Genomic DNA, 24,511 nt, shown 5'->3' on the forward strand with positions numbered 1-24,511 from the left:
CAGAAGGTGGCCCAAAAGCCCTTTCCTCTGGGCTGGGAGCAGCCGGAGGGATGGTGACCGGGAAGCCCCTTCCTCTGGACCAAGAGCAGTGGGACGGCTGCTCAGAAGCCCCTACCTCTGGGCCGGGAACAGTGGGACTCAGTACCTTGGTCTGGTGGTCTGGTGTCCTCTGCGTCTTTGTAGTGTGGAATCAGGTGGCTGCCTGTCTGCAGCAGGGTGATTTGGCGTCTTCCGCGCGACTCAGGACCTCGGTAGGGCGTGCACAGACCTGCCTGTCTGCAGCGGGCTGGTTCAGCATGTGTTCCGTGCGACTGGAGTCCCAGAATTCTTAAGTGAAGAATCACTATTTAAGTATTTTGTATTTGTGCAGGAAAGAAAGACATACATACATATAAATATAGTATGCTAAGTAAAATAACCATAGAACCATAGTGCAAAAAATAATAAATATAATTAATCTTAATCCCATCACCCTCATATAATCATATTAACAACTTATTTTTTCCAATCATTTTTCGTAAACATAGTTTTGTATGTTATCATAATTCACTTTTATATCATTTTATTTTTTTGTTAGTGTCATAACATTAGCATTTCTCCTGTTACTGTTATTGTTGTTTATGGCTACATGATATTCCATTAAGAGGCAGATAATTGGATATAATGATATCCGATTTCTCTGTTAACAGTTTCCCTGATAATTGGATATAATGATTTTTGGTTATAATGATTTTTTAAAACTTTCTTTATTGCCTTTGAGGATGATAAGGAACCACTAGTATGAGTTAAATACTGATAAATAAAGAGAAAAATCTTATCCTGCCTTTCCTAAATGATATGTACCTTGGGATAACCAAATAATTGATAGTTGAAACTCTTTTTACAGCAGAAGTTTAGTTAACAAAGAAAGAAAAGAATGAATTAAAATGCTATTCTCTGTTTCTCTTAGTGGAATAATGTATCTAGGCATTGAGCATCACTCAAGAGAGACTGCAGTGTAGCTCAGTGGGAGAATGCTTATCTACCATGCATGAGGCCCTGGATTCAATCTCCAGAACCAAAAACCAAACAATCAAAACAAAACAAGGGGGGAAAAAAGAGAGGATGTGTCAAATATTATGTACAGTATCTCCTGATAAAAGTGCACAGCATTATCATGAAATAGTTTTCTGAAAAAAGAACCTGAATCTAATCAAGCTAGTATATCTAACTACTAATTTATAGGAAATACAAGAGACAGAGGAACATGTCAGTATCTGTGGATGCAATCAGCAAAATCTAAGCCATGGAAAAATATACAGGACAAACAATCCAATTTCTTTAAGGAAAAATTACAGAGGGGCAAAGAGAAATAGAGGAAGAAACCAAACAGACATTAGAATCTGAGCAACAGTAGCCAGGTGCGGTGGCACATACCTGTAATCCCAGCACTTGGGAGGCTGAGGCAGGAGAATCACTGCAAGTTCAAAGCCAGCCTAGACTACATAGTTGAACGCATGAACTACATAGTATAAGACCTGTCTCAAAAAAAGACCCACAAAACAAACAAACAAAAAAGAATCTGAGCAACAAAAGCAATGGGAAATAAAATTTAAAATAGTAAAACCAAGTGACATGTTGATATTGTTTATCAGTTACAACAAATGTATCATACCACTGGTAATAATGTAGGAAACTGGGTATTTGGTATATAGGAACTCTCTGAACTATCTTTGCGTTTGTTCTATAAATCTAAAACTATCCTAAAAAGGGTAGTTTATTTTTAAAGATACTATCCACAATACCAATTTAAAACATCGAATACTTAGAAGTAAATCTGATGAAAAACATGTAAGATCTCTATCTTTAAAACTACAAAATGTTGCTGAGTGAAATTAAGGACTTGAATAAATTAAAAGATTTACTATGTTCATGGATTGGAAGACTTTGTTGTTAAGACATCAATTCTCTATAAAATGATATATAGATTTATCACAGCTCCCTATCAAAATTCAAGCAGGCTATTTTGAAGAAGTAGAGAAGAAAAATGTACAAAAACCCACAATTTTGAAAAAGAAGAAAAAAATGATTTTAAGACTTACCATAGGGCTGGGTATACATATATGCTTAGCTGATTTTAGCACAAAAGTGATAAGCAATAAAATATAGAAAGGAAAACTTTTGTAACAATCATGGCTGTAACAGTTGATTTCAAATATGGGAAACAACCTTAACCCCTGTCTCATACCATACATAAAAATCAATTCAGGATGAATCAGAGACTTAAATATAAAAGCCAGTACCATAAAGCTTCTAGAAGAAAAACAGGAAAAGATCTGTACAACCTTGAGTAAGCAAAGATTCTTTGTTCAGGATATGAAAAACTACTAACCACCAAAGGAGAAAAACTTGGATAAATTGGTGTTCATCAAAATTTAATTTTCTGCTCATCAAAAGATTTCATTAATAGATAAGCCATTGACTGAGGAAAATATTTGCACTATATGTGATAAGAGACTAAACCCAGTGTACATCAAAAACTCTTGGGCCGGGGATTTAGCTCAGTGGTTCCGCCACCTGCCTTGCAGGCACAAGGTCCCGAGTTCAATCCCCAGTACAAAAAAAAAAAAAACCCCTATATAATCATCAATAAAAGGTGAATAACCCAATTCAAAATGAGCAAAAACTTGAACAGATTTTTCACAAAAGGAGATATATACAGCTGTCTAGCTAGGTGTGGTGGTGCATGTCTTTAATCTCAACACTCTGAGAGGCTGAGGGCTGGGGATGTTAGTTCAGTGTAAAGGCCTTGGGTTCAATCCCCAGTATGCGCCCCCCTTCAAAAAAAAAGTCCAATAAGTAAAGGAAGAGGTGCTCAGCATCATGAGTTATTAGGAGAATGCAAATTAAAACTGGGACATAGCTATCAGAACATCTAAAAAGTAAATAAGACTGGCAGCATCAGATATTAGCAAATATATGGAAAAGCTTGATTGTGCATATGTTAATATGTAAAGTAATATAGTATAGCCATTTTGAGAAGCAGTTTGGCAGTTTTTATAAACCATTATGACCCAGCAATTCCATTTCCAGGTGTTTACCCAAGATAAATGAAAATACAGTGTAACCATAAAAAGATGGACAGGATGTTTATAGTAGCCCTATTTGTAAGAGCTCAAAATTGGGAGCAATCCAATGTCCCTGAACAGGAGAATGGATAAATAAATCATGGTATATCCATACAATGGACTATTCATTGACAGTAAAATGAGTAAACTGCTGATACCCCTAACAATGTGAATGAATCTCAAAAACATGTTAGATGAAAGAATCTATAGTATATGGTCGTATTTATTTAAATGTATTCAAACATAGGCAAAACTAATCTATGCTAATAGAAATCAGATAATACATGGAAGGGGATTGATGAGAAAGAGGAAAAGAAATATGAGAGCTTTCTGGGCATATGTTCTATGTCCTATTATTGGTTGTTACAGAGATGTGTATGATGTCAAAACTTATCCAACTGAGACACTACAGATATGTGCATTTTTATAAGATGATTATATTTCATTTTTTAAAACAAGACAAGAGACATATCAGTCCATTGCCACATATGGTCCTTATTTGGGTCGTGATTCAAACTGTTAAAAACTTGTGTGACAGTGAGGGAGATGTGAACACTGACTGTATTATGTAGTGTTGATATTAAAGGAATTATTAATTTTGTCTGAATAAGTTCTTATCTTTGAGAGCTATATACTGAAATATTTACAGACGGAATGATAGAATGTCTGGGATTTGCTTCAAAATAATTCAAGAGCTGGGGAAATGGGTAAGACTATAAATGAAACAGGGCTGGTCATGTTATAACAACTGGTGATGCTGGCCGAAAGGCAGTTGGTATGTTGACTGTACTGTTCTGTATTTTTTTAAATATTTGGAATTTTCCCAATTAAATAGATATTTAAAGGAATATATACTCCTAAAGTGTTTCAGATTTTATAGCAATATATATGATGAAATTTTCCCATAATCTCATCCCTCAGAACAACCACTTTTATGTATTTAACTAATATATATTATTCTCCTAAACATTTTTGTCATTATCTTTTTAAATAAAATTGGGCCCTACATGTTATTTTATAACAAAATAACTTTTTAAAAAAACTAAATCAGGGTGGAGGGGTGAAGGGCACACAGGTAATTGGGAAAAAATAAGAACCAAGATACATCATGTACAGGTATAAGCACCCAATGATAAATGTAAACGTATTGCATACCTAACATGTACCAATAAAAGAATTTAAGGAAGAAAAAAAAACCTAAATCATAGGGCCCAGGATTTAGCTCAGTGGTTGCACCACCTGGCTGGCAAGTGCAAGGTCCGAGTTTGATCCCTGGTACCAAAAAAACCCCAAAAACAAAAAATAAATCATAGACATCTTTCCATATCACTATTACCTCAACTTTTTTAACACCTGAATAAGGTGTTCCATTCATTTTTTTCATTCCTTCCACAGATCTTTATTAAGCACATATTATGTATCTGGTGTTAATTAACAATGGTGAACATAATAAACAAGTTTCTTTCTGTCAGGAAACTTAGAACTAATGGGAGAGGCAGATAATAGCAAGTGAGCCAAGATTTAACTTCTGTTTCACGGTAAGAGTTAGGAAGGAAACAAATGCTGCAGTGCTGGAGTAAGGAAGTTGCCTGTGGAAGAGAGTGGTGAAGGAGGGCCTCTCTGAGGAGGTGGTGTTAAAGCAGAGACGTGGGGTGAGGAGAAGACACTGAGTGAGGGGCTTGGAGAGTTAGAAGTGGCAGTGCAGTGAAGCAGTGAAGCTCTTTGAGTAGGGGTGAGCAGGGAGCATTTCAGGGAGAGGAAGTAGAAGTGTGGACTGGGAGGATCCTTAGGAAGGACTCTGCTGTGTCCCTAAAGTTTCAGAGGCCAGTATAACTGAAGCCTCACACGTAAGGTGAGAAGTAGCAAGATAGGGCCAGAGAGCTCGACAGGCCAAGTCATGGGTAGAAATTTGGATTTTATTTTCAGTGTACATGGAAAGGCCAGTGAAGATATTAAGCATGATAAGCCTGTGCCATAATTTGTTTCATCAGTCCTTTGTAGATGTACATGTAGATTGTTTCCAGAGTTTCAATAATATAAAGCAGCATTAGAATGTGAACTTTATGAGAACAGGATCTTACCTGTTCTGTTCACTAAATAATCCCCTTACTCTTTTAAACAGCCTGACACAAAACAGGCTTTCAGTAAACTTTTTTTTTTTTTTGGTACCAGGGATCAAATTCGGGTCCTTGTGCTTGTGAGGCAGGCGGCTGAACCACTGAGCTAAATCCCCAGCCGGCTTTCAGTAAACGTTGGTTGAATTAACAAATGCTACAAAAAATATTTGCATATCTCTGTACATTATTCTCATTATTTCATCGAAATTCATTTCTAGTTGTGAAATTGCCGGGTTAAAGAGTTTATTTAAAGTTTTGCTTTTAAAATAAAATGCCTTCCAAAAAGATTATACTAATTAATACATCTCTAAAAGCATTTCAGAATTTAAACAAAACTCTTAGGTTTAGGAGTGCTAGATTAGATTCATCAAAACTAGGAACGTTTTCAGATATTTACAATTCCTGCTCAGTTGTATTTTTCTTTGAGACTCTAGGTCAGTGGCAGCAAACCTCTGGGATGCATGCCACAGCAGGCACACAGAGCCCTGTCTGTTGGCATGCAACCCAAGTCGCCCCAGCTGCTGAGCATCAGATAATAGTTGTTTTTTTCTAAACTAAAATTGAATACTTGAGTATTCAATTGCGGTGTTGGCACTTTGCGTTAAGTAAGTGGGTTTCAGGTTGCAGTTTGGGCATTCAGTCTCTAAAAGGTTTGCCATCACTGCTCTAGGTGCATAGGAATGTTTCTTTCCCAGGCCATAGGCTAATAATAAAGATAGGGACTATTTCTTTGGTTTACCACATATCTCAATACTTTAGCAAAGTGATTGGCCCATAACAATACTCAGTGAATATTTTAACTGATTTTACTGCCACTCACACCAGAGGTTTCCAATGTTGGTAGACAAGTCTGCACTTTATGGTACAGGGAATATTGTAAAATCGCGATCTTTTCAAAATCAATAGTATGAGTTATTGGTGTGTTATAAGAAACAGATACAGCAGAGTACTAAAGGGTATGGCTTCTAAGGAGGTTTATTTCTGGCCCTGCCACCTACTATCTTGGATAAGCCATTCTAATTTCTCATCTGAAAATGATAGTAGTCATAGGATCATAGAATTAAATAAGTCCCATGAAAAGTATCTAGAATTGTACCTATCATTACTATGTTAATTCTTTGGATAATTACTAAATATGTTTTTTGTTTGTCTCTTTTTTAAACAGCTAGAAGAAAAACTCAAAGAAAAAGTCGATGTAAGTCTCACAGAACGAATCAATCTCACGGGAGAAATGGACACATTCAGCACGTATGTACCTTGCACATGTCTGCTCAAGGGTGCTTGTCTTTTCTCCCTCATGGGGTGGCACATGTCAGGCTGCTAGCTTTAGTCACTACAGAACCTAAGAAGTTTCTAGGGCCTTCTTTTGGACTGGGATTATTCTCCACTAGCCACTAAGAACAAGCATTAGAATTAACAGCTGCCTCCTGTTCTGCCTGTTCTGCCTCCTCATTCTCTTAGTTTATAGGTGTGGGGAAGGTATCTTTGTGGTGACACTATCTGGAATAACAAAGAGAAGAAATCATCCCTTGGCCATTCCTGCAAGAAAGTTTGGTTCCAGGGCCTCCCATCTGCCCCCACCTAAATTCACAGAGGGTCAGGCCACCTTCTGTGTTTTAGAACAGAAACTGTAATTGGCAGGATTTTAGCCATCAAAAGTATAAAAGTGTGTGCATGCTTCTGTGTGCCCGCACACGTCTGTGTGTGTGTGTGTGTGTGTGTGCGCGCGTGTAAGAGAGAGGGATGGGGGGGAGAGACACTTAGGGAGCTGAGGGTGGACTCTGTCAAACAATAAAGCCTTTTTGGAATATTTTGGAATATTTCTCTCCCTGGGATGACCTTGCAGTATTTCTGTTGTTTTCAGTTCCTAGTCCACTGCCATTAAATAGGTTAGAGATGGATCCAATTTCAGCTCTCATTCAGCCATTTATTGAAGAAAATTTAAAATTCTCAGTTTATTTCCTCCTCTCCTTTTGGTACCAGGGATCGAACTCTGGACCTTGCACTTGTGAGGCAGGCGGCTGCGGAACCACTGAGCTAAATCCCCAGCTATTTCCTCCTCTTAACTCTTTGCTATTGTTGTTCTGATTTAAAACAATTATATAAAACAGATACTTTTGGAGGAGAACTTGAAAAGGGATTCTCGAACTAGCCCTGAAAGCTGAGGTCCTGACTGAGTGGAGACATACCCAGATAAGACCAGTACATGAAAAAAGAACCAACTGCTTCTCCATTGTCATTAATTCAAACTGTGATCAAATTGTGATGAAATAATGAATCTTAATTTTATACAGGTGCCTGATAGATTGGAAGGAGCTGAGTCAGTCATTCAAATGGTGATTTTGTTAAGCAGTGACCACAATACTTTGTTTGACTTGCAGTGTCATCTCCAGCAGCATTCAGTTGTTGGTTCAAGACCTGGATGCGGCCTGTGATCCTGCCCTGACTGCCATGAACAAGGTAGGGTTTTTTTTTCTTTTTGGTACCGGGGATCGAACTCGGGTCCTTGCCCTTGCGCAGCAGGCGGCGAAACCACTGAGCTAAATCCCCGGCCCAAGGTAGGGTTTTAAGAACTGGGTTCTCCCTAGACTTCCAAGAGTGACCGAAATAGTTTCTCTTGGCCCTTGCTGGTAGCTTCTTTTAGACTCTTTTTTTTTTTTTTTTTTTGGTACCAGGGATCAAACTCGGCACCTTGCGCTTTCGAAGCAGGCAGCAGAACCACTGAGCTAAAATCCCCAGCCCTTCTTTTAGACTCTTTAATGCTTAAAGTGTCAGCTGAGAGGAGAATGGAAAGACCTCATGGAGTTCCTCAAAGTGCAACACTTATCTTTCACCTTTCATCATTGCTTATCCTTTGAGAATGAGACTGGGAATAAATCTGTTTGGTGAATCTAAAGGAGATGTTGTCTTTGATTAGCATCTGACTTGCTAAAACCATAATGTGGCTAAAACCAAAATGGGTATTTTCATTCAGTTTTAAAGCAGTAACTTCTGACTCATTCTTCATTCTTGCCCACTGAGAGGTTTTATGACTTTCTGAGATTTGGTGCCAATACAAAATTATTTGATCAACTTGTGCACTCGGGTTTCCTAATGTCCTCATGCTCCATCAGTTTAAGGCCTTGAGTCTTAAATTCCCTCCTTCGACACTTACTATGTGCTATCCCATGTTGCTGTTTTTGGCTTTTGTCTTTCTGTGCCTTTTCTTCCCCAAAGAATGTGTGGACCCTGTACACCACCCTTCTTCTCTCATGTATCTTCAATATAGAAGACTCTCATATCTGTTGATCAAGTTAAAAATAGATAATTCTTTATTGACTTTTTAAGCCCAAATTCTGTAACATGAAGCTGTGCATTTTACAACCTTGTAAAACATGAAGAGTTGACAAACAGTAAAATCTGACTGGGCCAAATCTGGCCCACTACCTTTTTTAAAAATAAATATTTATTGGAATGCAACTAGGTCTGTTTATATACTATCTATAGCTGCTTTTGTGCTGCAACCATAGAATTGAGTAATTGTAACAGAAACCATATAGGCCACAAAGCCAAAATATTTATTATCTGAGACTTTACAGAAGAAGTTTTCCAGTGCCTGCTCTAGGGTCACAGGCTCTTATAGCATTCTTGAAAATTTTAGAGAAGGAACTTCTGTGGGGCACATTAGCCCCAGAAGACAATAGAAAGAATCGTGACTTTGGAATCGGACACACCCAGCTCTTCCAGTTTTTCCTTAGAGGGTGCTGAGGAAAGACTTAACCTGTCTGGGCCCGTCACCTCCCGTGTGTGAAGTGTGGCTTTCTGCCTGCCAGAGTTGTGAGGTAGAGCATGAGGAAAGTGCCTGGTCTAGTGCCAGCCACATAGTAAATGCTCAGTAGGTGTTAGTTCTTTCCTTCTTGTCAGGAGGAGTGACATGTCACAGATTCTGTAACCAGACATCTGATTTGAAGTAGATTATAAATAACAAAATAGAACAAAAACCAAAACTTTTGCTTTGGGGTTCTAATGAGTAAAATGGGAAGTTGTGAAATAGCTATTGTCATAGTCTATTCAAAAAGGTGATCTTCTCACCAGATGCTGATAAGTATTTTCATTGTTTATAAGCAGATACTCTAAGCAGGCAGATTGAGGCTAATCCATTTTCTTAAAGGAACATGGCTGTGAGGATTCATTTTGTAGGTTCTGATTATCCCCTTGCTGCTGGTGAGCGTTCACTACATCCTGAATGTGATCTGTTCCAGCTGCCATGGCTCCTGAGCTACCACACAGTGCAGCCTGGAATGCAGCTGGTGAAAGAATTTTCACATTGACCAAGGGAAGATTGGAAGTTTTTTTCTTTCAGTAAAATAACAGTTGGAGGAGGTTTCACACTCCAGGTGTTGCTTATATGAACTGTCAGTTCATTAGGTGGATTTCCCTCCAGTGCCCCTCATACCCCAACATCCATTTCTCCCCCAGACCCACAGCAGGAAAGATTAACAGAGACCATACCTCCAGAATCTTTTGTTTATGTCATAGGAAAACCACAGACTTGGGAACACAGCAGCTGTGAGGCCATTACTTTTTGTCTGAGTCTTCTGCAGTTCTAGCAAAATGAAATCCATGTGATGAAAATAAACATGCCAAGTGGTCACAAATTGATTCAACACACACCCTGTGTTATTTGTGCCTACATCCTGCTTTGTGTAATTTTTTTTCTAGGATTAAAAAATCTTTTTGATAGTGATTATTTCTGTCTCTTAATTCCATCATTTTTGCTGCTAGTTGGACAGTTCAACTCATACTCATACTCAGCACAGTGCTAGGAGCTGTAAGGGCAGGAAGGACATAGACATTATCCTAAAGTGCTTAGATGCTAGTAGATGAGAGGTAAGAGATATGTGAGGTGAGAGGAATGCTCACATAACTGTAATAGAAGGCCTGAAGAAATCAGTATCATAAGAAAAATACAAAATTTTAAAGGAGAAAGTTTGTATGTAGTAGGACAATCAAGAAAAGCCTTTGTAAGCAAGTGGTATTTGAAAGAGAAGAGGGCAAAGTTTTGAATAATTGTGATTATAAGAACATTCCAGGGGCTGGGGATTTAGCTCAGTGGTTTCGCTACCTGCTGCGCAAGCGCAAGCACCCGAGTTCGATCCCCGGTACCAAAAAAAAAGAACATTCCAAAGGGGTGACAATGCTTGAAAAGCTCAGAAATTTGTCAGAATTGCCAATCTTAATAAATATCTTAGGAATTCCACATAATACTCTGTCTTGGACAGACATAGTCAAGATTAGAAACAAGGCTGCCCTCGAGTTTATATTACTTTGGGGAGAAAACTCAGGATAACCATTGGATAAATAGATGTGTTTTATAAATTGTGTGTAAAATAAATAAATAAATAAAAATAAAAAATAAAAATAAAATAAATTGTGTGTAAAATGAGAGTTGGGATTGCCAAAGTGGAACAGAGTTGTTGAATGATTCTGAGTGGATGGAAGGAGGCTTCCTGGACAAGATGGACTGAATTGAGCACCGTGGTCATGTCGTTCTCCTAGGAGGAAACCAGAGTGCCCCATAATCTCCTCCTTAGTTGGCATACAGGACTTTCATTTTTTGTCCTTTCACTACCTGCTAGCTTAATATTTACCTCTCCTGTGTATGTAACCTATACACCAACCATTTTCACTTCCCTGAATATGTATTGCATTATTTTGTGGCTCCCATGCCTTTTCTCATTCTGTTCTTTCTGCCTAGAATTATCTTCCTACTTACTATTGTCTGCTTATCACTACCTCCTTTGATCCAGTTCAAATATCTGTCTCTTTTCTAAAATTGAGGTGTAATTCATATAACACAAGATACATTCCCTGTAAAGTATACAGCTTACTGGGTTTTAGTATTTACATAAAGTTATATAGCTACCACAACTAATTCCAGAACATCTTCATCACCTCCATAATGTGGATTGAACTCAAAACCTTCACATTGAGTTATATCCCTTGCCCTTTTTTTTCTTTTTTTGCTTTGTTTTGTTTTTGGTACTGGGGATCGAACTCGGGTCCTTCCGCTTGTGAGGCAGGCAGCGGAACCATTGAGCTAAATCCCGGCCCATCCTGCGCCCTTTAAAAAAAAAAAATTCTTTTTAGAGTTTTGAGACGAGAGTCTTGTTAAGTTGGCTGAGCTAGGCTCAGGCAAAACTCCTGCCTCAGTGTTACTATTAGGATTCCAGGTATCCACCACCATCCCCAGGTTACAGTTATCTCTGTCTTACCTGTTTTTTTTGTGTGAATTCCAAAACCACTTTATTGCCTTGCTTCGACTGTTAATACCACTGGAGTACTGTAAGACAACAGGTGATATAAAAGCATGCACAGACGTCAGAATTTTTAAGATGGGAATTTGGTCTGAACTTTACCTGATTTTTTAAAAATGGGGTAGGAGCAAGACCACTTTCAGAATTTACATATCAGGTTAACCTTTAGAACAACTGCTAAGTCATGTAATTAAAAACACAATTTTTTTATAAACCACTTAATATATATTTTTGTACATAGTCTGCTATGCAAGGAAAAAATTAGAAATGTTTTTTAGATAAGACTTGACTTCTGGGCTTCAGCAAGATGTGGAAACTTTTCTTGCGGAGCTTTCTGTTTCTTTTTCTCCAAAGTTTTCTTTCTTGCTGAAATGTGGGCTTGTTTCTCAGTTCTCAGTCTGATAAAACAATCCACATAAGGCATTGCAAAGAATCGTTTCCTGTTATATCTTTTATTTAAGTACCAAGGTATAGGCCACTACTTGAACTTGTGCCAAATGATTCTTCCAAAGATGTCTCTTCTCCAAGCACCAGGTCTAGCTTTTTCTTGCCCAGTCTGGAGAAGCCTCAAAGCATCTTCTCTTTCCTGGACAACTTTATCTAATGCATCCATGGAATCAACTACCTTTTCTAACCATTCTGGACTTGGCATTGGCAAACATTACGCTTAGCCTCCTGTTCTAGAGTTAGAAGCATGTTTCTTTCTTTCAGTAAGACGTACCAAAGTTTATGTAAATCTTCATTACTTTTATTCCTTAATTGCTGACAGGTCCATGCAGCTCCAGATTTCACTTTTTCTTGCCCCCAATTCTTTGAGTCATCAAAAAATTCTTCTAGTCCTCTTCTTGACAGTGTGGTCTGAAGTAATCTACACTGATGAAAGGATGTGACATTTGGTGCATTCTTAGTTAACAAACTCAGAGAAAACCCTGAGCTAGCAGGGGTCTTAGGAGTTATTAATGACCCAGAAGCCTTCAGAACTGCTGAGACTCGTCTACAAAAAGTAGCCACACTGGCCACAGCCTTTCTTTTTCCACACACCTCTGTCTTACATATTAAACCCTAAACAACTTGAGGGCAGAGTCCTACTTCATGGCATAGCACAGTACTTGCTTTAAGTAATGGTCCCTGAATGACTTAGAAGATAAATGCAGCAGAAAGAAGAAAGCACCAAGGACTGCAGGCACTCATTTGACCAAGGAATGGTGACAGACATAGGTGACTACTGAGCAGCAGATTGAGCTCTGTGGAGCTAGTAGACTGGACATTGTTATAGAGATGGCAGGAGCATAGACTCCCTGAAGTCCTTAAGCAAATAGCAAGTGCTACTGAAGATGATGTGATGATTCTTGGTGGTACTTAAGTAGCAGGGCTTCTTCAGCAAGTGGTATCCTGGAGCCAGCTCAGGGTCAGAAGTGGGAATGCCCACACGTAACTCTTAGCTCCCTAGGTGTAGAGCCTGCTGCTAGACAAGGAGAGGAAAATACAAAGTGGCCAAGTTTTGCAGAAAATACATACACACCTAGCCTTAAGGAGGCCAAAGTTAAGCCATAGTAGAGGAAGCAACATATAATGAGAGTGTAACAGTCCCTCTAAAACTAACTGAGATTACAAGAGTGTTGCTGATAAGTTTTGTCAAAACTATTTTTCAGACTACTTTTCCCTCCCATACTGCATCATTTCTTTAGATGAGCTCTAAGAGATGATAAGTTGCTTATCTCAGTTAATTGTATCAAATGAGATAACTTATGAGGTAGCTATGTTCGCCTTTTACAGAGGAGGACACTGAAACACAGAGAAGTTAAGTCACTGGTCCAGCATATCTTAGCTAGCCTATGACAGAGCTAGGATCCACATTCCTGTCTTTCCAGGCAGGGTTGCATTGTGCCGCCCATTCAGAGTGGGAGTAAGTCCTTCTGGGAAATGTGGCAGCTGATGTAAAATCAGCCTAAGGAAAGTGGCTAAAAGCAGAAGAGCAGTAGTTTTGTGGGTACCCAAGACAGCTAGCTTTGTGTGAGTCTCCATGTGTCTTTGTTTATAGGCTCTCCAGGCATTCACAGCATCATGGTGTAGATGTCAGTCTTCAGCTTCTCTTGCTCTGTTGGACACTGCAACTTTCCTATAGGGGAGAGAATGTGTTGAGCAACCAGCCTGAGGGATTCCAGTCTACTTCATTGATTTGTCCCTGCAAACTAATGAACTGTCCTTCTTGTATGTATGTTTCTTTTTCATATTATTCCCAGAGCGTATAGCTTACAATGGTAAAGCCAGAAAGTTAAAAAACAAGTCTACCAGGGGCCGGGGATTTAGCTCAGTGGTTCCGCCACCTGCCTCGCAAGCAGAAGGACCAGAGTTTGATCCCTGGTACCAAAAAAAAAAAAGTCTACTGCTATTTAAGGTGGCTGTTTGGAGTGTTTTGGTGAAAAGATGAAGAGTTTTATCTTTTTAAATTCTACACATTCTTAGGAATTAATATAACTATGATCTTATAAGTAAGATTTTTTTTTTTTTAAACCATGACCTTCTTAAAAGGAACCATTGATCCTGTGTTCCCTTCTTCTCTATGTCCTTTTTACTAAGGGCTACTTACTAGGTTGAAAGAATCTAAGTCTCTGTCCAAAATCAAACACATTTAACTTTTTCCCATTAATGGTAACTTTAGAAAAAAACAGGGGAAAAAACTAAATAAATTAAATTTCCTTACAGTCTGGCATGTAATTTCTATTAGATTTCAGGATTGTGAACATGTACTAATTTAGGAAACTGCATTACTATCCCCCAAAGACATTTTGAAATGGATAGAACAGTCCTCAAATCTGTTCTCATTTTCCTCAGTCATTAAAATGCAGATCTATTTCAGAAGGCCCACCAAGCACCATTTTTAACAAATCAAGTTCACTTTCTACTTATAATCAAGATATATCTTTCTTTTTCAAAATATTTTTGTTATGATAAAAACAAATCACCTCCATTATACATAGTACAGATATTTTTTTAAAAGAAACAAATTTAAGCCAGAGATAGTGACACATGTCTGTATTCCCAGCACTTGGTAGAGTGAGGCAAGAGGATCACAGGTTTAAGGCCAACCTGAATTACATTAGTGAGACCCTGGCTCAAAAATAAAAAAAACAAAAAAAGAACATTTAAATCATTCCTAATTCTCATTAACAGTTCTATTTATTTTAATTTTTCACTTTATGCAGATATGTATGTATGTGTATATATATATATATATATATTTTTTTTTTTTTTTTTTTTTTGTACTGGGGACCGAACTCCAGTCCTTGCGCTTGTGCAGCAGGTGGCGAGACCACTGAGCTAAATCCCCGGCCCTATGCAGACACATTTTAAAAGCAAAATGAGTTTGTACTTTACACATTGTTTTACCACCTGGTTTTCTCCTTTAGCAGGTTTTACTAGTTTTCTGTATCACTGAAAACTGTGTTTTTAGTGATTATATAATATTCCATAGTGAAAATATTTAATGTTAAAATCATGAAAATACTAACATTTATCATAGTTACTATGATTTTTTTGGGAGGGGGTACCGGTGATCAAACTTGGGCCCCTTGCGCTTGCAAGACATGGGGCGGAACCACTGAGCTAAATCCCCGGGCCCAACTATGATATTAAACTAACATTACGCTTGGAATTAGTATATGTGAGGCACTATGAGAGCATTCCATGGATTATCTTTCAATAATAGATTATAAATATTTACATGATTCCAGTTTTATAGATGAGAAAACTGAGGCTCAGAAGGTTAGGTAACTTGCTTAAGTCACACACTTGGCACATTGCATAGAGAGTGTTAGAACTCAGACCAGCTGATTCTGGGTTTCATCATTTTAAATACTATAATCTGCTGCTTCCCCTAAAATGTATTTAATCCATTTGTTTTTCATGACTATTTAGGTAATTTTCAGATTTCACACTTATAGGCAGCCTTGTGTGTATATATTTTTTCTTTTCTGAACATTCATGACTGCTAACTTAAGGTTAATTGCTGTAAAGGGAATTGTAATGACCAAAGGCTGTGTAAGTGTTAAGATTTTAATACAGAATGGTGAGGCTCATTTTGATCAATTGGTATACATACTTAACATGTCTTGGTCATTTTCTACCCCCTTCTCTTTTTCCTATCTCTGAAACACTACATTCTCCTTTATTTATCTGTAGATGTTGGAGTTTTTTATAGGTGTTTTCAAATTGTGAAGAAAGGTTTGTACTGTATAAAATCACCTTCCTGTTGGCCCAGCAATGAATGCAAGTAATATAGTCCTTAAACCCTTTGTTACTTCACTGTCTACTGTGAATCATCTTGATTTTTCCTTGCTTAGAGTTAAGGAACATGTATCCTTGAGAAAAGATGTAAAATGTATCACTCCTTTATTTCCTCTACACCACTATCACCAAGACCACAACATCAATATATCTGCTCCTTCATTCCAGCCAGATTTTGCTTACCCCAGTTCCCCCAGCTAATTTCAGGTTCATTTAGGGTAGTAACTCTTCTTTGGGGAAGTAATACAGTAAAGTGGAAAGAACATGGACTTTGAGTTTAGACCAATGTCTAGATCTCAGTCCTGCTAAATAGTTACGCGTCATTAGACAAGTCACCCATTGTTCTGAGACTGTCTTGTCATCTGTAAAGCAGGAGTAATACCTCCTTCACTGCACTGTTGTAAACAATAAGTTCATGTGAAAATGTCACTCACAGTGCCTAGCACATAGTAGGTGGTCATAAATATTCATTCCTACACAATGTTTGGTCCAATGTTATATGTGCAGAAAGTACCTATAAATATAGCAGATGCTTATTGTAGGAGGAAAAATAGCCCAAACAAGCATCAAAGAGAGTGAGAGTGAGTATGTCCCTGAGTAGTGGTTTGGGGCCCATAGTTTAGCAGCCTAAACCACAACACTAGACCCCCCAGTTGGCCAGTCCAAACACCTGAGATGATGCTCTGAATCTAATTCAGTGGTCAAAATTAATAGGTGGGAATTTAAGTTTTCAGATGATGCAAATAAGTTTCTCAGGAGACCTGTTTCCAAGCTTTAGAAATACCAAAAAAGAAAAAAAAATCTATAGTAAGCTGTTTGTGGGGCTTTGTTGTCAGATCATTGGATTGGTCAGAGTTCCCTGCTACACCTGGCCTTCTCTAGGAATAGTGATGGTCTCCCAGCCTTCTCTGGGAAGTATCAAATGGACCACACACTTCAGGCAGCAGAAGCATAGCCCTAGGGATGTTCTGGGCCCCATATTCTCTCCCTGAGGTTAAATTTGGAGTCATGGAGGCTGATGGTTATTATCTTGCTTGCTGCTTCTATCAACCCTGCATTTTTGGTACTACTCTTTTGCAGACTCTTTCTTGTTGTTTATAATAGTATCAGATGAACACCATCTGGTATTCAACTCCATTCCACACCATCTTACCCCCAAACAAAAACCACAAAAGAAAAAGCTTTAAATTATAGAGGAGTGACTTTTGAATGTCAGATGCAAAGTTTACCTGAAAACATTGAAGTCTTACTTCTACTGATGGTTTTTCATGATTTTTTTTTTCTTCAAGTACAAACTGCTACTTCTTTCCTTTTTTGAAAGAGATCTTTGGCTGGGGATGTAGCTCAGTGGCACTGCACCTGCCTGGCAAGCACAAGGTCCTGAGTTTGATCCCCGGTACCAAAAAGAGAAAAAAAAAAAGACGAAAGAGACCTTTGCCTAATCACTGTATATTTCATTAGCTTTTTGAGAAATAGGGCTTACTTTTAACTAAGTCCAAGCTAAATGCTTTTATTCTCATTTATTTATTTTACAAGTGTCTAGCGAACAGCCTGATGTAGTATTTGGGCTTAAGTAAGACCTGGTTATCTCAACTGTATCCTTTACCAGCTGTGTAACTTTGAACAAATTACATAATCTCTGTGAGCTTTTTTGAGTTTCCTCATCTACAAGATCGTTGTAAAAATTAAATATATATATATCATGTATATACATATCACATATATATATCAACCTGCACATGGTAGGTCATAACATAGGTTTCTTGGGCAAATTATAGCCCAAACCTTAAGTGATCCGGATGGCAGAGAGCAAGGATCAACCATCTGAAACAATAATTGGACAGAATCACTGCTAACTATATTTTGCACATTTGAAAAAATAGTAAAAGCAATGTCAGTTTTCATTATTTTCCAGTAATTTAAATCATTTTTATGTGATTAAGCTAAAATTTAAAATAATGAGTCCATTTGACTTTTGCTAATATTTCTTTTAACTTGACCAGTGGAGTTAGAACTGGCGAAAATACTGAAGCAAATCAGACCCTTGCACATATATCCCAAATGTGAACACCTACCGGCTTGGGCAGTGGTTATTAAGAGGAGTTAGATGATGTATATACAAACTAATGAGCAGGAACTTGCAAAAATTCCACACCCCGTGCTCTATCTTGCTACAGTGTTGCTTTGTAACCAGTGACAGAGCACATCACCACCTCCATTTATGGTTGTCTTCTGTGAGTCCAGAACTGTTTAGATAACTATTTACAAACCATTTTGGGATTTTGAAATATACAATGCTGCCAGCTTGGAAAGCAGCAGTCATTTCCATGGAAAGCTTCATGTTGACTGGGGGGAGGGGGACTGGCCCCCGCCCAGTTCACAGTGCAATCTGCTCCAGGTCTTGCTGCATTGCTAGGGGTGAGGTGAAGTACAGACTTAACAGCTCCTGTCAGTTTGGGCCTCACCCTGTGAACTCATTGAAAATCACCTAGGGTACTCATTTTGTGTGGAAGGGTCAGATCTTTAGAATCAGATGGAAGAAGAGCCTCTCTAATAAGGTAAAAGATAATGAGGAAAACATTACATATAACCAAAACATTTGAATATAAAGACAATTTGATTTCTACTACTTCATTGTTTCTCCTTTTTCCCAGTAAATTTTCCTTTTCTTGCTGGGTACAGTGCCACACATCTGCAGTCCCAGCCACCTGGGAGGTTGAGGTGGGTGGATTGCTTGAGCCCAGGATTTGGAGAACAGTTTGAACAACATAGTGAGACCCCATTAAAAAATGGTTTTTCGGGCCAGCGATTTAGCTCGGTGGTTCTGCTGCCTGCCTTGCAAGCGCAAGGTCCCAAGTTCGATCCCCAGTACCAAAAAAAAGAAAAAATGTTTTTTCTCTGGAGCCTGGTTATGAAGCCTTGTATTGTCTTGTTCATATGCTGAGCCTTGACTTCTTTTTCCTCTCTCTCTTTCTTTTCTTGTGGTACTGAGGATTGAAGCCAGGACCTTGCATGTTGGGCAAGCATTCTACCACAAAAATACATTCCCCACTCTTTTTATATATTTTTAAAATTTTGAGACTGGCCCTTGCTAAATTGCCCAGGCTGGCCTCGAATTTGCAATCCTTCTGCCTCAGCCTCCTAAGTAGCTGATATTACAGGCATGTGGCCCTACATGCAACTCTGGGCCTTGCTTTCTTATCTATAAAGTGAAGATGAAGATACCTCCCTGCCTTTCTAAGGGTTTGTACTCACACATACCTATAGTATCAACATCTGCTGATTTGAAGAAACTTTAGGACAAAACAGTCCTTTTAGCTTCCCGCTGGAGAAGCATCTGCGTACAATAGGATTCTTTTAAACAAGTTGTCTCAATATCAAATTTTTCTTTTCCCCAAGAGCTCTATAAAAATAGTGTTTTCTTGCCAGAGACATCAAGCCCCAAGAACCACTGACCTCCTTCTATGAGCGGTCTATGGTTTGTGTTTGGCTCGAGGTCTGTTTAGCAGACAGTCCAGCCAGTTCTGAGAGGCTGACTCAGCAGTTCTCCAGCACAGCCCCACTCTTGTCACAATTCAAGTCCCCATTCCTTGCCAACCAGGCTAGGAACCCATGCTGCCCCTGTCCCCCCTCATACCACAAGGTGCTTCCTTCTGTTTTCCAGAGTGTGTCAGCTAAGTCTCCTCAGGGTGACAGAGCATGAGCTGGTTTTTGTTCACGGCCTGAAATTTATCAGTCTTCTTGTGGCACTTGTCTCCCCTGAGGCTGTCACCCCTGTAGTCCCTGTGCCTCTTTCTGCCCTGTTCCCCTTGTTGCTGTCTTACTCTTTGATCTGCTCCTAGTGTTTGCCAAAGATCCTATTTCCTTTCCCTTTATTGAAATTACATCGAAGCCCCAAGATTCTAGAACCTTGAGATTCTTTTCCATACTCACACTTTTTGTTGTTGTTGTTTTTACTATACTGGTGTTAGACACAGAGCCTTCACAGTGAGATACACCCTAGTCTTTTTTTGAAACAAGGTCTCACTAAATTGCCCATGCTAGTCTTGAACTTGCAATCTTCCTGCCTCAGCCTCCCAGAGTGCTAGGATTATAGGTGTGCACAGCAGCACCTCACTCTGCACACCTTTTAAAAATGTTGCTGGGTTTGGTGAGGCACACTGGTGATCCCAACACTCGGGAGGCTGAGGCTGGAGGATCACCGTGAGTTTGAGGCCAGCTTGGGCTATATAGGAAGTTCAAGGCCAGTCTGGACTACATAGCAAGACCCAGTCTCAAAAAACAAAAAATAAATAAAATGTTTTTCTCATAGAAAATTTAAAATATATTCAAAAGCAGAGATAACAGCATAGTGTACCCCATGTTCCCATCACCCAGCTTTACTAATCATGTTTGATCTGCATCCCCATTCCCTTCCCCCAACCCCAAGGTATTTTGAGCAACTCTCATATGTCCTATAATTTCTTCCTTTCTTAAAGAATTCCAAATTTGCTTGAGAGGAGGTATAAGTTAATCTTCTTCCAGGTCTCTCTGCATTTAGCCTAGCCACCTCTCTGATCTCTCAGGCTGTATCTCCTTGGAAATAAATGTCCCTCCCCTGTTGTCCCACAGTCTCACTGGTAGAACAATTGACAGAATAAAATCCTCATTCATCTATCTAGTGAGGGTCCCGTTACAAGACAGCAACTTAGATGGGAAAGGAAGGCTCTTAGAAGGATGATGGGGACCCATAGGAAAAGGAAAGGTGCCTGAGGTCTACTTCTCCGTGAAGTTGAAGGTGGGCATGCTTGTTTTTACTCATGATGAGCCACTGTGTTACATAATGGGTAAGAGAAAAAGGGGCCAATTCCTGTTATACCAGTCAGTGACCTAATTTCCATTCCACCCTTTTCCTTACCCAGTAACAGGCAGTAGGTTCCCTTGTGAAGGGTCTAAAGTCTCTTCCTGTCCTGTCTCTATTTCAGATGCAGTGGCAGAATGTGGAGCACGTTGGTGACCAGAGCCCCTATGTCACCTCTGTCATTCTTCACATTAAGCAGAATGTCCCCATCATCCATGACAGCCTGGCTTCCACACGGAAATACTTTACTCAGTTCTGCATTAAATTTGCAAAGTAAGTTCTGGAGCATTCTCATCACTGAGTTGTTTTTATTTTCTAAATAGACTTTATGTTTTAGAGCAGTTTTAGTTTCACAAAATAATTGAGCAGAAGGTACAGAGATTTCCCATGTACTTCATGCCCCCTCTTGCACAAATGCCCCCAGTATTAACACCCCCCACCAGAGTTGTACAAACAGACATATTATCACCCAAAGTCTGTAGTTCACTGTTGATGCTGTACATTCTATGGGTCTGGAAAAATCCTTAATGATATGTGTCTGCCATTATGATATCATGCTCAATGGTGGTTTTTTTAAACTTTTATTAGTACATATTAATTTTACAAAATACTGGGTTTCAATGTGGTATTTTCATACATGCATTAACATATTTTGATAATATCCATCTCCCATTACTCTTCCCCATATTCCCTTTTTCCCTCTCCCTTATTCCCTTCTTCTTATCTAATAATAGTCTCCCTTTTACTTTTATGTCTTTTTTTTTTCCCCGGTATGGGGAATCAAAATCAGGACCTTGCGCTTGCCAGGCAGGTGCGGTGCAGCTGAGCTAAATGCCCAGCCCCTGTCTCATTTTTTTGTTGTTAAAAATTGCAACCCATACCAAAAGAAAATCCCACATATTAGGGAAGATGTACAGTACTTGTCTTTCTGAGGCAGCAGTATTTTGGTTATCATATTATTTCTAGTTCTAGCCATTTTTCTGCAAATAACATAATTTTGATTTTTATGGCTGAATAATATTTAATTGTATATATACAGCATGCTTTATCCATTCATCTATTTTTTTTTTTGGTACCGGGGATCGAACTCGGGTCTTTCCGCTTGCAAGGCAGGAGGCGGAACCACTGAGCTAAATCCCCAGCCTGATCCATTCATCTATTGATGGTCACCTCAGCTGGTTCCATAACTTGGCTATTGTGAATTATGCCACAATAAACATGAGCGTACAGATACTCTGTATATATTGACTTTAATTCCTTTGGATATATACCAAGGAATGGTATAGAAGAGTCATATGGTAGCTCTATTTTTAGTTTTTTGAGGAACTTCCACACTGATTTCCATAGTGGCTGTACTAATTTACATTCCCAACAGCAGTGGAGAGGCCTTCCTCCTCATCCTTATCAGCATTTATTGTTTTTTTGTATTCTTGATGCTAGCCATTCTGACTGGGTTGAGGTAGAATTTCAGTGTAGTTTTGATTTACATTTCCCTAATGGCTAAAGATTCAACAAAGTTATTTTATTCTATTTTTCAACAGAGTTATTTTAATGCCATATTCACCACCTGCCATGCTCACAATTCAGGGATTCCTGCTATCAGCTGGGGTTCATTCTGGTCCCTATAGGCAAACTAATATTAACTTGACCCCTAAAGGACTATAATAATAAAGCCAAATCTGCTACTTAAGGTCATATATGCAGTAATAGCAGTATAATCATAAGCCACATCAAGGCTAACAAAAATGAGGGCATCCTGTTATTTGGAAGTATATGGATGTAACCCCTTGCCCGTGTTTGGATAATTAAAATTATTTTCCAGGGAATTCATGTGTATAGTTTGTCTCTGCCTAGATTATAAACTTTTTAAGGATAAGAGTCATCAACTTATGGTTCTTTTAAGACTCGTCTTCCTTCTTCTCCATAATATTTATTAATGTAGCTGCTAGAGTTTGTCCACTTGTAGATATCCCTGGATCTAGAGAAAGTTCTAGGAATTGGGAAGAGCCTGTCAGCTTTATTGCCAAGGTAGATGGAAGAAACACTGAACTACATGTCTTCTATCACATCCTCATGTGTGGCAATTTCTGGCTTCAGTTTTGAAGCAAGGAAATAGTTTGGTCCTGCCAGGGATTTAGCTCAGTGGTTATGCTGCCTGCCTTGTAAGCGCAAGGACCCTAGTTCAAACCCTGGTAACAACAACAACAAAAAACCTCCCAGAAATAGTTTGGTCCTTTGCCAGTCAGCATCTGGCGATAGCACTGTTTCCCATGAGACCAGGCTATGTAGAAGGCCAGTGCTTCTCCCAACCAATTATCAAATAAGTATTTTGGCAAACTTCTTAGGGAAGAGCTTTGGGAAAGGCAGCCGTGTCCAAGCTACTGTGTTTGGGTTATCCTGATCCAGGTCCCAAAGGGTGATTCAAGACTCCAAGTTTCTGTCTTCTCCAAATCTCTCCCAGTTTGTATTCAATTAGAACTTTCTCTCTCTGACACAAATAAATTCCTAAGGAGCAACCATAACAGAGTGGCCTGTAGAGTTAGCTTTAGTTTCTACTTTGTCAAGAAAGGATAGAGTAGACTCTCCAGGGAGGCATTAATGTTTGCAGTATGGCAGATGGACCAGGAGTTGACATTCCCTTCACTCTCTGAGTGTTCATTAATGTGTATTAAAAGCATTGCTGATAAATCACATTGTGACACTCCCCATAACTGCTGGTAGAAATGTCTCTAAAAATTTACTGTGACTAAAAATCTCCATTGTGATCACCCAGGGGTCTGATTGAGCTCACCTTCGAGTAAATAAGGAGGCCATTGTTTAGCTCATCTGAGCATCAGCCTCACATTTGCTCAGAGCCCTTTAATTTTATTACTAAGCTCATATTGAGTGAACTGGGAATAGGATGCCCGCTCACATCTGGAAAAATTCAACCTGTGATCTAGAAAGTATTTCGGTTTTAGTCAATGGTACCCTCTCATTCTTGTAAAATCTCAGCCTCACTCCAGTAACTTGAGAGGTGGGGGTTGTGAGGAGACCCTTCCCCAACCAAGGGCAACAGCCACTACCATCCTGATGGCCCAGAGAAGCCCATGGCATTTACCCACCACATTGCTGTGATTTGTGCCCCAGAGACATCACTCTGGTCCCTGTGGTTCCCTGGCCTATCCCATGTAGACTAGTACATAGAGCCAGTTCAAGGGCACAACCACAGCTTACTGTATTCTTTTTTCTTTTCTTTTTTTTTTTTTGGTACTGGGGATCGAACTCGGGTCCTTGTACTTGCTCAGCAGGCGGTGAAACCACTGAGCTAAATCCCCGGCCCTACACAGCTTACTGTAGAGTGAAGTACCTTGGATGACAACTATGTGAATAGTTGGAATTAGTTATTAATTCAACGTCACATTACTTGTTTGACTCTGGTTTTCAGCTCCGAGGATTCCCTTCCAAATGGTCCCTTGTTCACCCTGCCTCTCAGTCAGCAGGCCTGCCCCTAGATCTGATCTCTGGACTTCAAATTCCTTTCCTCTAACCTCTCCTACCCCACCCATGCAAATCCACCCATGGCTCCTTTGCCTGCATTTGATGTCTGCAGGGACTGTAGCCTTTCCTGTTTAAACATCAAGGTCACACCCTGGTTGGAACCACAATTTGAACTACAAGCAACTTCCCTCATCCACTAAGCTGACTCCCCTCTATTCGGTAATGGAGATAGTAAGACAAATCTCTTAATAGTGGTTGGGAGGATAAAATGGGAAGTCACAGGTAAATTTCCTGTAAAGTGCTGGTGCCAATCTGACAGTCAAAAAGTGGTAGCCACTGCCATTATTAGAGGCCTGAGGACTCCATGAGAATATGGTGGAAGTG

General features: G+C 39.2%; 1 protein-coding gene and 1 pseudogene across 4 annotated transcripts in view; one reads left to right on the top strand and one right to left on the bottom strand.

Annotated features, from left to right (window-relative positions):
* The window catches only part of Vps53 (VPS53 subunit of GARP complex), a 161,195-nt gene that overhangs the window by 112,587 nt on the left and 24,097 nt on the right, over window positions 1-24,511 (top strand). For 3 of the 4 annotated variants that reach the window (XM_004857106.4, XM_021238039.2, XM_087191587.1), the window contains 3 exons: window positions 6,390-6,472; window positions 7,606-7,684; window positions 20,772-20,920. In XM_004857106.4, the coding sequence (XP_004857163.1) occupies window positions 6,390-6,472; window positions 7,606-7,684; window positions 20,772-20,920 (311 nt within the window). Of the gene's footprint in view, window positions 1-6,389; window positions 6,473-7,605; window positions 7,685-7,899; window positions 8,190-20,771; window positions 20,921-24,511 lie in introns of those variants that run through there. The other variant, XM_087191586.1, reaches the window with a different exon arrangement.
* Window positions 11,767-12,378, bottom strand: LOC147823846 (large ribosomal subunit protein uL29m pseudogene; annotated as a pseudogene).

Source organism: Heterocephalus glaber, unplaced genomic scaffold (assembly GCF_053883595.1).
Source record: "Heterocephalus glaber isolate CG9 unplaced genomic scaffold, H.glaber_assembly_v1.0 deba00001564, whole genome shotgun sequence".
In the NCBI taxonomy this organism is placed as follows: domain Eukaryota; kingdom Metazoa; phylum Chordata; class Mammalia; order Rodentia; family Bathyergidae; genus Heterocephalus; species Heterocephalus glaber.